The sequence below is a fragment of the Schistocerca americana genome, chromosome 4 (assembly GCF_021461395.2).
Source record: "Schistocerca americana isolate TAMUIC-IGC-003095 chromosome 4, iqSchAmer2.1, whole genome shotgun sequence".
Classification (NCBI taxonomy): Eukaryota; Metazoa; Arthropoda; class Insecta; order Orthoptera; family Acrididae; genus Schistocerca; species Schistocerca americana.
In genome coordinates, this window is record NC_060122.1 from 785619192 (window position 1) to 785634937 (window position 15746).

Here is a 15746-nt window from a genome sequence, read left to right on the forward strand (position 1 = left end):
TATCAGTTCCGGCATACACTTTATAACCAAGAGAAACCTCCAAAAAACTTCATTCGGAACCGGGGAATTGGAAGCTTATTAATTTACTTCTGGAATACCGTTTGGGACGCTGTTTCAGCGAGAAATTATAACGTTTGTGTGAATAGTGTGTATATGTTTTATGTATGTGTACTTGTTTCTGAACGGAGTATTGTTCTGATTTGAATTGCATGTGACGCTCCTGGTAGTGGAGCGGGCTATTCGAGATCCGGCCCATGAAAGCGTCGCGGTTCTATTCAGTCCATTATCAGACAAGCTGATAGTGGGATACATGGGAGTGGGCTTACCAGTCCCGACAAACGCCCTTAGAACCAAGGGAAACCTCCCGAAAACCTTGGTCGGAACCAGGGGATTGGTGTACATTTCTGAATACAAATACACTGAGGTGGCAAAGTCATGGGACAGCGATATGCACATTTATAGAAAGCGATAGTTTCGCGTACACAGGGTACAAAAGGGCAGTGCATTGGCGGATCTGTCACTTGTACACAGGCGATTCCTGTGAAACGGTTTCCTACGTGATTATGGCCGCACGAAGGGGATTAACAGACCTTGGACACGGAATCATAGGGGGAGCTACATGCATGGAACACTCCACGTCGGGAATCGTTAGGGAATTCAATATTCTGAGATACACAGTCTCAATAGTGTGCCGACAGTATAAAATTTCACGCAATACCTCTCACCATGGACAACGCAATTGCTCACGGCCTTTACTTAACGATCGAGAGCAGCGGCCTTTGCGTAGAGTTGACAGTGCTAACAGACAAGCAACACTGCGTGAAATAACCGCAGAAATCAGCGCGGTACGTACGACGAACGTATCCGGTAGGACAGTGCGGCGAAATTTGTTGTCAGTGGGCTATAGCAGCAGACGACCGACGCGAGAGCCTTTGCCAACAGCACGACATCGCCTGCAGCGACTTTCCTGGGCTCGTGATCGTATCGGTTGGACCCTAGACGACTGGAAAACCGCGGCCTGTATGGATGAGTCCCGATTTAAGTTGGTAAGAGCTGATGGTAGGGTTCGAGTGTGGCGCAGACCCCTGAAAGCCGTGGACCCAAGTTGTCGGCGAGGCACTGTGCAAGATGGCTGTGGCTCCATAATGGTGTGGGCTGTGTTTACATGGAATGGACTTGGTCGTTGACTGGAAGTTATTGTGTTCGGTTACTTGGAGACCGTTTTCAGCCATTCATGGACTTCATGTTCCCAAACAATGATGAAATTTATGTGGATGACGCATTGTCATGTCACCGGTCCACAATTAGAGCGAATGGTTTGGCTATCCAGATCGCCCGACATGGATCTCACCGAACAGGTATGGGAAATAATCGAGAGTTCCGTTCGTGCGCAAAATCGTGCACCAGCAACAGTCCCGCGATTATGGACGTTTATAGAGGCAGCATGGCTCAATATTTCTGCAGGGGACTTCCAACGACTTGTAGAATCTGTTGTGTTGGCTGAAGAGCCAACACCGTGTTACTATTGGAGGCCGAAATGCACGCGTTTTAGCTCCCGCAGGCTGGCGTGAGGAGGGAAGGACTATACTGACGTGAGGTTTGGAACATAACAAGGAATTAGAATTCAGAAAGCGGACGTAGCTAGTTTGATACTTAACTTTAATTCATGAATGATGAACGTCGCTCTTGACGGTACATGATTCCCAATATTATCTGTTCAGAGTAACTGAATATGTCGCCTTGCTAGGTCGTAGCAAATGACGTAGCTGAAGGCTATGCTAAACTGTCGTCTCGGCAAATGAGAGCGTATGTAGATAGTGAACCATCGCTAGCAAAGTCGGCTGTACAACTGGGGGCGAATGCTAGGAAGTCTCTCGACTAGACCTGCCGTGTGGCGGGGCTCGGTGTGCAATCACTGACAGTGGCGACAGGCGGGTCCGACGTATACTAACGGACCGCGGCCGATTTAAAGGCTACCACCTAACAAGTGTGGTGTCTGGCGGTGACACCACAGAATCCATTCCATGTCGAGTTGCTGTGCTCTAACGGGCAAAAGGAGGCCCGACACGTTTTTAGGAGGAATATCATGACTTACCACCTCAGTGTAAGTCATATATCAGAACAAATGACTGCGATAGTCTGACTCTGAGTAACACATTGTCGAAAGCTATCGAGCTTGTAACTTTGGTTTACTTTGTTTTAATTAAAGTTTGCTATTATTGTTTCGTAGCGCTTCTTTCACTGCTGCCAATTTCCTTTTTAGCATAGATTTAATTGTGGATTGCAACAGCTATCATATAAACGGATATCAAATTTTCGTACTGCTTTCCTCGACGTGATGTAATTGTATTGTGAAGCGATGCTTTAAATGTATTGAATGGCGTCGCTATCTTGAAATCTTTTTAGTAGTACAGTATTGCTAGAAATTCGTTTTACCATCGCAACAGATTTCGAAACATGTTCAATAAGGTCTGAATATCAAAATGTGCGAAACAGTAATTGTTCAGTTTTGCAGGAGGGAAATTTTACTTGAGTATATACATGAGATCTATTCAAAAAATTCGGAAACTTTGTCCATAATTTTTTTTTTACGCATACCGTTTACTTCTTGTGCACGGTCTCCTTCGAAATACTCTCTTCCACAATTGGTACACCGCTTCCAACGCCGTTTCCCCTTCCGGAAGCAGTCCAGTCTCGGTACGCCCCTTCTTGGATCGCGCGAAGCACCGTCTGCAAATTTTATTTCGTCCACCGTTGCAGATCTTCATCTTTCAACGTGGATTTCAACTTAGGGAATCAAAGGTCGCCGGGGCTAGGTCTGATGAGTATGGAAGATGAGGCAGCGCAGTGATTTCGTTTTTTGTGCAATAGTCACGCACCAACAGGGATGAACGTGCGGGTGTGTTATCGTGATGGTAAGAACCATGGATTGTCTAGCCACATTTCAGGCCGTTTCCTTATCTCACTTTCTCGCAGGTGTCGCAACACGTCACGATACTACCATCGAGTAACAGTTTGTCCCTGTGGCACGAATTCATGGTGAATTAAGCCTTGGGCAGGCGTCGAAGGGCGTCCTGAACGAGGGTCGTCTTTGACTTCCGTCCGGCCATTTTTATACCGTGTGGACCATTCTTAACACCGAGTACCGCTTGAGCACTCCTCATTGCAGACTTTCTGCGTGTGGTGCGTCTCTGCAAAGGTTTTCTTGAGCTTCTCGCAAAATTTAATGCAGACGCATGACTCCTCTAACCCTGCCATCTCGAAATTCGATTTTGTGTAGCATATTTCATAGCTTTCGTCCCATTCAGTCCTATGAAAAAAGCTGCTGTCAGTCTGAGGCATAGTCCTTGAAGATACTTGTTGAGGTTGGTGTGCCAGTAGAAAATAGTGCCTACCCAGACAGTCTGCTGTTTTCATGTTGGTACCGAGCTTTTAAATAGGACCTAGCATGGTCTCTCGGCCTCACTTTTGTCGATGTCCTGTAGCTGTGAACACGTAACGTCCATCACCATCACAACGCGGACAACTGTCAGCCTACAGGCTAGCTAACAAGGTGACTGAGCTGCGTGCCAGGCTCCCAATCAGCCGTTGATTTGCAAATACGAGTATAGTCGTACCTTTCACTCTCTAGCTGCCGCTACAAGTTCATAACGATTTGATAATATCATTGCACAAATCGATTGAGTCTAGATCGTATCTGATTGATTTTTCAGCGTTTCCGTGTGACTTCCACACGAGTGAAATAAATCTTACATTATTGAATGTAACATGCTATACGTTATTGCCTCTCACATATATCAGTTATGGTTGATTTGTGACTGTCCCAATATGCTCCCCCTTCGTCCCCTTGCGCTCAGCCCTCAAATGAATTACTTGATTTAAACGTGTAATTTTGTTCGTACATGCTTAACTATAGTTTTTAATTTCCCTTCTTCTGTTTACATTTTTCTAACACTGTTTTTGTAATTAATTTATCCGTCTACTTATGTATGCTTTTATCGCCACTACAACGATATAACTATGCCACCTGTTGACGTATGTGGGTAGTTCGTTTTTGAAATGGCAGCCCGCCGTCAGTTCAACACTGATGTTGCGAATGTAATTACGTGACACAATACTACATATTAAGGCATTCTAAGTGAATTGTGAGTATTGTTAAATGTTTTGCACTTAATGCCTTGTTTACGTTGTTCCTATGCTTGCAAGGAAAGCACGTTTCATTTTTATTTAGTGTCAGGAAATTTAATTTTTAATAATAAATGATCTGTTGATTTTTAGCTGTCTAGTAAAGCAGTGGTACAAGACGTGTTCAGATATTCCGTTTTACCACTTGTTATTACAACGTTATCAGGATAGCGTAATTGTGATGTGGAATCTGTTCATTCCAAATATACAATTATTCTCTTGTCCATTGTGAACCAGTAGGGCAGGGCTGTGTGCTGTCCACTGTTACAAAACAGGAGAGGAACTGACAAGGGGACCGCTCCTGCTTATCATCACCGATTTCGTCCAAATGTATGGTATGTGCAGGGCTTGGCCAGATATACAAGCGGCAGAAGCGGGAGCTCCAAATGACCAAGCTTTTAGAGGGGGGACAGCATTTTTGGCGAGGGTCGGGCGACGCATGAGCCATCTTAGCGTAGTTTCCAGGCCACGATTGGCGCAGCGGAAAGACTACAGAACGGTAATCCGAGGGTCGCGGGTTCCAGTCCTAATGCAGGTATTTTTATTTTCGATTTTTACTGTACTTACACTGCAAAAAAACGCTCAGTATATTGTATTTATTAATATTTTCACAAAAGGCATGAAAGGCAAGGCCAAGGAAAACTTGGGATGAAAATAAATTTCGAGGAAGGGATTCTGAGGCGTTCACGATTATCATTTTATTTTACAGTTGATAAGCTGGTATACAAAAACAAGCTTGTTTGACATTCATATGCTGTTCCCTCTCATCGTACGGTTTGCTAGTAAACCACAGTAACCCTTCATTTCACCAAATATTGGCGAGGATAGCTTGCCATGTACAATGTATTTTGAGGCAGTTTTCTTAGGGTGTGCTTTGTTTTTCTCTCTAGACGCGATAAGAACGGTTCTGAAGCCTTTTGATCAAATTCTTAGCTGACGATTCGCAGTGTTGCTTTAGCTGTGTGTATTTAATAGTGGCCGGCCAGTGTGGTCGAGCAGTTCTAGGCGCTTCAGTCTGGAACCGCGCGACCGCTACGGTCGCAGGTTCGAATCCTGCCTCGGGCATGGATGTGTGTGATGTCCTTAGGATAGTTAGGTTTAAGTAGTTTTAATTTCTAGGGGACTGATGACCTCAGATGTTAAGTCCCTTAGTGCTCAGAGCCATTTGAACCATTTAATAGTGAACGATGACAGTCCATCCTCGTTCTGAGAAATGTCGTGGTATAATTGTGGATTTGCTTACTCTCCTCACGAATCAGTGAACGGAAGAAATTTGTTGCTCTACAAATAGGGTTTCATCACATCAAGTACAATATACTAAGCATTAACTCGGTTTATTTGTAGTGCAAGTGACGTAAAAATTGAAAATGACAAAAGTCTTCCCATATGGGACTCAATACCACGATCCTCGGATTACCGTTGTGTACGCTTTCGGCTATGCCAAATATTGCCGGCTGGTCCCGGCGGAGGTTCGAGTCCTCCCTCGGGCGTGGGTGTGTGTGTTTGTCCTTGGGATAATTTAGGTTAAGTAGTGTGTAAGCTTAGGGTCTGATGATATTAGCAGTTAAGTCCCGTAAGATTTCACACAGATTTGAACATTTTTTTAGATATTGCCTCGAAGTTAAGCTAACGTAAGTGGTTCATGCGTCCTCTGATTCGCACCAGAAATGTTATTTTTTTCTAAATATGGTCTGGAACCCCCCACTTCTATCACTTTATCTCTGACCAAGGCCCGCATGTACCATAAATCTGGACGAAATGGGTGATGGCTAGGCGCGGCCCCCTTTAAAGCGAACCGCCGTTGCCGAGCGTGGAAGCAGCCGCTGCGCCTAGGTAGGCATGCAGCCCGGCGGCGCCGCTGGGCGTTGTGGGTCGGCAGCAGCGCGCCGCACCGGCTCTTGGACGGCGTCCCATTCAGAGGCGGGCCATTCACAAGTGCGCGGCCAGGGGGCGGCCGCCTGCCGCCGCCATCGATCCGATCTGTCCGGACAGCGGTCCGCTACAGGACGGCCCGCGGCCACGCATTCATCCCCAGGCGCACACAGCGCAGGGCACTGTCGAAGTCTTAGATTGAATGGAAATACAGGCTGTCCCATTCAAACCTCCCAGATTTGGAAAACCCCACAGTAGACACGACAATGAAAAATGCACCACATTGTGGAGTATCTCAAAAAATTTGCACTACTGCTCATTAAAATTGCTACACCAAGAAGAAAAGCAGGTGATAAACGGGTATTCATTGGACAAATATATTATACTAGAACTCACTTGTGATTACATTTTCGCGCAGTTTGGGTGCATCGAGCCTGAGAAATCAGTACCCAGAACAACCACCTCTGGCCGTAATAACGGCCTTGATACGCCTGGGCATTGAGTCAAACAGGCCTTGGATGCCGTGTACAGGTACAAATGCCCATGCAGCTTCAACACGATATCACAGCTCATCAAGAGTAGTGACTGGCGTATTGTGACGAGCCTGTTGCTCGGCCACCATTGACCTGACGTTTTCAATTGGTGAGAGATCTGGAGAATGTGCTGGCCAGGGAGCAGTCGAACATTTTCTGTATCCAGAAAGGCCCGCACAGGACCTGCAACATGCGGTAGTGCATTATCCTGCTGAAATGTAGGGTTTCGCAGGGATCGAACGAAGGATAAAGCCAGGGATCGTAACACATCTGAACTGTAACGTCCACTGTTCAAAGTGCCGTCTATGCGAACAAGAGGTGACCGAGACGTGTAACCAATGGCACCCCATACCATTACGCCGGTGATACGCCAGTATGGCGATGACGAATACGCGCTTCCAATGTGCGGTCACCGCGATGTCGCCAAACACGGATGCGACCATCATGATGCTGTAAAAAGAACCTGGATTCATCCGAGGAAATGACGTTTTGCCATTTGTGCACCCAGGTTCGTCGTTGAGTACACCATCGCAGGCCCTCCTGTATGTGATGCAGCATCAAGGGTAACCGCAGCCATGGTCTCCGAGCTGATAGTCCGTGCTGCTGCAAACGTCGTCGAACTGTTTGTGCAGATGGTTATTGTCTTGCTAACGTCCCCATATGTTGACTCAGGGATCGAGACGTGGCTGCACGATCCGTTACAGCCATGCGGATAAGATGCCTGTCATCTCGACTGCTAGTGGTACGAGGCCGTTGGGATCCAGCACGGCGTTCCGTATTACCCTCCTGAACCCAGCGATTCCATATTCTGCTAACAGTTATTGGATCTCGATCAACGCGAGCAGCAATGTCGCGATACGATAAACCGCAATCGCGATAGGCTACAATCCGACCTTTATCAAAGTCGGAAACGTGATGGTACGCATTTCTCCTCCTTACACGAGGCATCACAATAACGTTTCACCAGGCAACGCCGGTCAACTGCTGTTTGTGTGTGAGAAATCGGTTGGAAACTTTCTTCATGTCAGCACGTTGTAGGTGTCGCCACCGGCGCCAACCTTGTGTGAATGCTCTGAAAAGCTAATCATTTGCATATCACAGCATCTTCTTCCTGTCGGTTAAATTTCGCGTCCGTAGCACGTCATCTTCGTGGTGTAGCAATTTTAATGGCCAGTAGTATATTTATTTATCATCAATAAACCTCTACATGTGAAACCATTTGTAGCACGAAGAATATCGAGTCTATATTCAGCTTCTTGCCAAGTTTTTTGTAACATTTCCTCTATTATTGTTGCAATCGCATTAGTGATACGATGTGCAATGTAGGAATATCGTCCACTTTGGTCGCATACACGCGGATCGTTCACGAATCCCCACATGAAGAAATCAGGCGGCGTAATGTCGGGTGAACGTGGTGGTCAGACAATGGGTCCTCTGCGTCCGATCCAACGATTGGGATGTTTCCTATCCAGGAACTTGCGAAAAGCCGTTGACCAATGCGGCGGAGCTCCAGCTTGTTGAAAACTGATGTTGGGTTGCAGGTCTTGTATCTGAGGGTACACAAACTGCTCCAACATGTCCAGATACACTGACCTATTCACTGTTTGTTCCGGGTAGAAGAACGGTCCAGCAATCCTTGTCGTGCATTAGCCCGCACCAGACGTTTATTTTAGCACTATCACGAACATGTTCAATGACAACGTGCGGCCGGCGAGGTGTGGCCGAGCGGTTCTAGGCGCTTCAGTCTGGAGCCACGCGACCGCTACGGTCGCAGGTTCGAATCCTGCCTCAGACATGGATGTGTGTGATGGACATGGATGTGTGTGATGTCCTTACGTTAGTTGGGTTTAAGTAGTTGTAAGTTCTAGGGCACTGATGACCTCAGATGTTAAGTCCCATAGTGCTCAGAGCCATTTGAACCATTTTTGACAGCGTGCGGATTTTGCGAACCCCAAATCCGAACATTATGCCTATTAATCCTTCCTGATAGATGAAAGGTTGCCTCATCGGAGAATAAACATCTTTCCAGGAAGCTGGCATCCACATCAGTGCGCTGCAGCACATCCGCAGCAAATTGTTGTCGGCTTGGTTTGTCGTTCGGCGTCAGATGTTGCAGAATTTGCACTTTGTAAGCAAACATACGAAGACGCTGGTGAACTACACGATGCAATGGTGATCGAGGTACATCAAGTTGCTTAGATGCTTGACAAATTGACTTACGTGGGCTTCTGAGAAACGTTTGTCTGATGCCCTCCACTGTCTCTTTTGAAACTCCGTAACGTGCACCGCCAGAATGTTTCAGAACACTTCCTGTTGCTAGAAATTTCCTATGCCATTCCTTAATTATTTTCACATCAGGTGGATCACATTCATACACACGACGATAATTTCTTTGCACAGTAATCGGCGATTTTGTTTCTGGAAACCACACTACTACTTGCACGCGCTGCTGTGGAGTCCCCAGTTTCACTTCATGCGACCATGCTGCTCTCTGGCGACGATACTTGGCACTTCTGGCACGGGAATATAAATTTTTCACGTCGTATCTACTGTGGTTTTTCTCTCCTGGGTCCTTGAAATCTGGGAGGTTTGAGTGGGACACCCTGTACTGATAACTGCCACCAACCACTTATCAAATACAGTATTTCTTTATTTCCATTAACGGCACTGCCTGACAAAAAAATGAAGACCTGAAAAGGGGATGAGGAAAAGAAACGAAACGTCACTGGTTGAGAGGGTACGTGATATTCCATAATTTTTCGGGAGTGCATCTGGTATATTATTAACTCTTATGCTTATATTTCGTCTGACAACCTTTCAAATTTTCTCAAGATCAGCCGCTTGCAAGCCAAATTATCAGCCGTCTGGCGCGGATGCATGCACTGATTCGGTTCGGAAGGTTCTCATGAAGCCGTTGTATCCTCGTCTGAGGCAAGTTGGCTCACAGTATTGCTGTACTGGCGCTTGATATTGCGAATACAGCTGCTGGGAGGGAGCCGACGTCCGAGCTAGCCCCGCATATGTTCGATAGAAGACAAATCTGGGCCCTTGCTGTCCACGGGAGCACCTCAATATCGTGCCATGCGTGAACGAGTGCTGTCCTGTTGAAAAGTGGCACAGCGGTACTGCCACATGAGAGATAATACACTGAAGAACCAAAGAAACTGTTACACCTTCCTAATGTCGTGCAGGGCCCCCACAAGCACGAAGAAGTGCCTCAACACGACGTGGTATGGACTCGGCTAATTTCTGAAGTAGTACTGGAAGGAATTGACACCATGAACACTGCAGGGCTGTCCATAAATCCGTAAGAGTAGGAGGGGGTGGAGATCTCTTCTGAACAGTACGTTGGAAGGCATCCCAGATATGCTCAATAATGTTCATTTCTGGGGAGGTTGGTGGTCAGGGAAAGTGTTTAAAGTCAGAAGAGTGTTCCTGGAGCCACTCTGTAGCAATTGTAGACCTATGGGGTGTTGGCCTACTGGAATTTCTCAAGTCCGCCGGAATGGACAGTGGACGCGAATGGATGCAGGTGATCAGACAGAAGGCTTACGTAGGTGTCACCTGTGCGAATCTTATCTAGACGTATCAGGAGTCCCATATCACGCCAGCTGCACACGCGCCTCGCTACTACAGAGCCTCCACCAGCGTGGACAGTCCTCTGCTGACATGCGGGGCATCAGGTTGTTTCCATACCCGTGCGTGTCCATCCGCTCGATGCAATTTGAAACAAGACTCGTCCGACTAAGCAACATGTTTCCAGTCTTCAACAGTCCAATGTCAGTGTTGACGGGCCCAGGCGAGGCGTAAATCTTTGTGTCGTGCATTCATCAAGGGTACGCGAGTGGGCCTTCGTCTCCGAAGTTGCGACATGAATGGACTATCGTAGCACGCCTCCCGTCAGACGCAAATTCTCAACTTACACCACTCACAATAAATGTTGTGCCCCCTTTCATTAGCCTTATTACTCGTGGCTTCTCGCCGATTCCCGTAGAAGTTGGAGCTAGGTGAGCATCTGCACTGAAGGGATCAATGGCTGTCTTCGCCTTAATTATGTATGTGCAGTGTTTGTTCTTTCGGATAATTAAAACAAAGAGTACCAGTCATTACTCCTGTGGAAATGCACACCAAGCTCGAATTGTTATGAGAATTGGCGAGATGCCACGGGTAATGATTCTAATGAACAGGGGCAGTACATCCGTAGCGTGTGGCATCAGTTGAGAATTTGGGTCTGATGGTGTGGTATCAGTTGAGAATTTGGGTTTGACGGAAGGCGTGCTGGGGAAGTCTGTGCGGTTGTGGTGTCCACTGTGTCATCCAGAGGTCTGAGAACTTGCGTAGGAAGTAGGAGACACGAGTTTGAGTACCGGTCTCTCACAAATTTTCTACGTGCCCCATTAATGTAAATCAGTGCCCATTGGCAGCTAATGTCCTGAAATAATTTGCGTCTTGATTCATACTGGCTTCAGGATAAAAATGGTGTCTGTTCTTTTGGACATGTCCGAAAGAACAAACACCACATTTACGTAATTAAGTCGAAGACGGCCAGTGATCCCTTCAGTGTGGATGAACACCAAGCTCCAACTCCCGCGGGAATCGGCGAGATGCCACGAGTAATGAGGCTAATGACCAGGGGCACTACATCAGTAATATGTGGTATAAGTTGAGAATCTGAGTGTGACGGGAGGCGTGCTAGGGTAGTCTGTGTCGTTGCGGTGACCATTGTGTGCGGATGGGTAGTGGTCAGCACATCTGCTTGGTAAACAGGACACCCAGATTCGAATCGCTGTTCTGGCACAAAATTTCTACTTGCCCCATTGATATAAATCAGAGCCCACTGACAGCTAAGATCTTTAGTTCCTTCGTGTCTTGCATCATTTTGACCAACAAATGTTACAATTAAGTGTGTGCTACAATCCTGCCGTAAGAGACGAACTCCAGTATCCAAAATCATGCTTCAAACGTGAATCTGAACACCCCCCCCCCCCCCCCCCCCCCTGCATCCCTCTTCTAAAGATGAACCTGAAAAGCCTTGTAAACTTGTTAATGGAAATAAGCAAGTATTTCATAAGTGAGTAGCCGCAGTTATCATTTTTATATTCAGCTAATATGCAGTCACGGAGTTCCGCAATATCCATAATGGATAAGTTTAATCTGGTTTTTTTTTTTCAGACATATTTTGCCTTAATTTAGTAAAGCGTCTTCAGTGGCCTGAAATACATATACATTTTCATTTAAATAACACATATTCTGGCAGTGTGCTTAGAAGCTACAATCAATTCTGCCCCTAGCTATTTTTTTTCTGAAATGAATGTGTTTTATTGCTTACAGTACGCTCTGAACAAGAAAGTGCCAGGACCTGAGCTGTTTGTAAGTGTTGCAGTTAAGTGAAATTGCGTAGACTACTTGTTTACGGCCACTGAAGACGCATTAACAAATGAAGGCGAAACGCTTCTGGAAAAATGTAATTGCATTTATTCAATTGCAGTTTTTAGGAGAATCAGTTACGTTAAGTCTTAAGATACCGATCTTCAGTTTACTTATGTGGTACAAAGTGAATAATAATGTCAGCCGATAAAAATTAACCTCATCAGAGGAGAAACATGCAAAAAATCTAATATCTGTATTTATTGTTTTCAGTTGCGGACTGAAAAGGAGAAATATGAACAGTGGAAAGACCAGCTGGAGAGGGAGAAGAACGAGGCCTACAGACAGGTAAATAAACACGCAGAAGCTCCTAATTACACATTTTGTTAGCCTTTATCCAGTATACACAATTGCAAACAAGTTTTTATTTAAAAATGTTAATTATTCACAGGGATATCTACGGCCAGACAACTTGTCTGGCGTAGCAGTAATAAACTATTAGGTTGGTGCATAAGTTCATAGTGGTTTTGTTTTGCATGTTAGTCTTCCGGTTGCTGTAGGTTTATTTATCGGTGGTCATTTTTTATTCGTAGTTCACTGTTGCTATTTGAGTTTACGTATTGTCAGTTCGTCTTTTGGAGATACTGAGTGAAGCCGTGGACGTTAGAAAATGGAATGCTAAGTAGTGAAATCGGAACATTTCTAACATATTCTTCTATTTTAGTTCAATACAGGGGTGACAGCGGCGGACGCACCTAGAAACATTTGCGCCATGTATGGGGATAATGCCACTGGATAGAGAACGGCAAGAAAATGGTTTTCTCGTTTGTAGGAGGGTCGTTTTGACATTAGTGACGACTCCACGTTCAGAGAGACATTCGGGAGTTGATGAAGATCGTTGAAACGCATTAATCCGCAATGTTCTGCATCAGTGTACTAGAGGACAGGCAAATGTGGTGAACTGTGATCATTCCACCATCATGTGACATTTGCATGCGATGGGGAAGATTGAAAAATCGGGTGCATGGATATTGCATGAACAAAGCCAGATTCACAAAAATCAGCAGGTGGCCACATGTTCATCTCTGCTCGCTCCTCATCAACTGACTCGTGAACAACACCGGCCATTCCTATTCTGTATCGTTAGTGGTAACGAGAAATTGTGTCTTTACGCCAACATGAGGAAAAGACAGGAATGGTTGGGCCCAGACAAAGCAGCAACACCCCATACAAGGTCCTGCGCGCATCCACAAAAAGATAATGTTATGCACGGCGAAATAGCGACGGCGTGGTGTTGCTTCCCCGATGCGTAACCATCACTGCCAACATTCAATGTCAACAACTGAGACGTCTTGCGAGAACAACAACGAGGAGGACTGCGTAAAGTGGTGCTACTCCACGGTAACGCCTGCCCTCATTCTGCTAGACTGATAAAAAACACTGTACGGGAAATGGGTTGGATTTTCACCTTTTCCACCGTGTATCGAACAGCCTTCAAGGAATTTCCTTTCCGAATGAAAATGCTCTCCACACGAGTTCTTCAACTCAAAACCACGTATTTTCTACAGTACCCGAATCGAAAAGGTACCCCTGCGTTGGTAGACGGTTGTAAATAGTGAAAGACAGTATATTATATATGACTAAATTCTCTGTCATGTCTCTCCATTGTGTATATTAAACTTGCGGAAAAACGCTGTGAACTTATGCACCAACATTCGTCGTGAATCAGTCAATCAATTAGTGGAAACCGTTTAAAAATCCCCGCAGCAGTTCCTGAGACTAGACTTCAGACACAGACAGAAAATCGCGGCGGAGGAGTTTAATTTACGTGGATAGATAATAGTCCAACCAGTCAGTTATATTTACATTCGATTATGTTTCAGTGGCTGTGTTTTATGCAGTACACTTGAGACACTGATAATGATGATGGTATGTGTACTGATGTATTACTAAATTTTACTAGATACCTATATAGAGTGCTCTTAATCTGGTACTACTTTTGTTAATAAAGTGGGAGTCCTATTTCTTTGGCGACATTATCAACATGATTTGCAGATTAGAACAACAAAGTTTATTTGTTAATTTTGTTGATACTGGATTAACGCATTAGATTTATGGTGCCAACTCAGACGTATGTTAACGTGTAGTACATCCCTGTTACGTTATTCACGCTTACAAGAAGAGGTTCCCAGCGGTGCGATCGACGTTTTGAAACTATCTGCTCGGTGATGTATGTTAAGATCCCATATATCATTCACAGCAGTTATTCTCCCGTCTGGGCCCTGATTTGTGAGCAATTGACGAAAAAAATTCGTGATTTTGTGCGATACTCAAGTGCGTTAAAAAAGTTGGCTGTAAGTAGTCTGGTTGCGTGGTGTAATGGATAGGATAACAGCTTTGCATGCTGGAGGTTGTGAGTTCGAATTTCAGCAACTGTAGTAAGCTTTTTTTATTTTGAAATCTTTATCGAAAGGACTATTTTTATTCAGTTAATTGATTTAAATCTAATTTTTTAATTCCATTCCTTTGTCGCATAATTTTAATAATTTCTTCATTTGCTTTCATTTTTCCTTCCGTCATTCTTTCTCCACTTGAAATCTTTGTTCATTTGTTTTTAATTGCTTTTATGTATGTAAATCTACAATTATATTCTAGTCTCTGTTTCAGCCCTCCTTTGATTCCTATTGATTGAACTAGCTTGACTCCAAGAACGAAGTCGAAACCCTGGAAATGAAACTTTCGTTATTCAAAATTCGCTCTAATGCTGATTTTTAGTGCTATGTTCACTTCTAAAATCTGTTGCCTTTTAACTATTTTCATCACGCTCCTTTGCGCAAATTGACATTTGAAGTGGCCCCACTAGGAGGGTCTAGAAACCTCCAATGCGAGACCACACCGTTAGCTGTTCGAAAACAGTTCAGCGGACTATGCATACCTCGTATGTTGTCAAGAAGGAGATGTTACTTTTCGAGAACATGACCCCTCCAACTTACTTTCGCGCATAGATTCACCAATCATTAGTTGTTAATCTGTACACTGCAGTCAGAGAATTAACGAGTTTTTTTTTGTAATTAGGGTGGTTGAAGAATAACCGAAATAATGCACCTATATTTCTCCTACTGTTATGAAGTCCTGATTTCTGCTGTAAATAGTAATTTTGTAACAAGCAATAATGGCGATATGCAATATTGAAACCAGCGGTACACACTGATTACGCCTAACGCTCTTGGCACGGTCCTGCCCAGTTGTTGCAGTTTTCGAACCGAAGACTGGGTCGATGCAGTTCTCTGTGCTTGTCTATCCTGTGTACAGCTTTTTGCATCTGTTCGAACCTGCTTACTGCATTCAAGTCTTGATCTTTCTCTGAAATCATTGCTGTCCACGTTGCCCTCCGTTATATTAACTATTTGTCGCTGCTTCAGGATGTTTTGTATCGGCCACCCCATTCATTTAGTCATGTTGTGCCATAAACCTCCTTTCTTCCCAATTCGACCAATGCCTCTTATCGTTTCTGGATTCACTCATGTAATCGTGAGCATTATTTTATGTACTACGTATCGCCACGTTTGACATCTATAAAGGCCCCCGTACGCGATCAAACTTATTTGTCAAATATACTCTTATCTGTCCACGGATTTGTCAAACAAACCGTATACGATCCAACGAGTTTGTCAGTTTAATCTCAGTTCGTGCATGCTGTAACTTGATTCTAGTATGGATGTGTGTGATGTCCTTAGGTTAGTTAGGTTTAAGTAGTTCTAAGTTCTAGGGGACTGATGACCATAGATG

At 44.9% G+C, this 15746-nt stretch overlaps 1 protein-coding gene across 2 annotated transcripts in view; it reads left to right on the top strand.

The window, feature by feature from the left end:
• Positions 1 to 15746, top strand: part of LOC124612474 — a 775045-nt gene that overhangs the window by 720929 nt on the left and 38370 nt on the right. For both annotated transcript variants that reach the window (XM_047140706.1, XM_047140707.1), the window contains exon 6: positions 12231 to 12305. In XM_047140706.1, coding sequence (XP_046996662.1) covers positions 12231 to 12305 — 75 coding nt within the window. The remainder of the gene's footprint in view (positions 1 to 12230; positions 12306 to 15746) is intronic.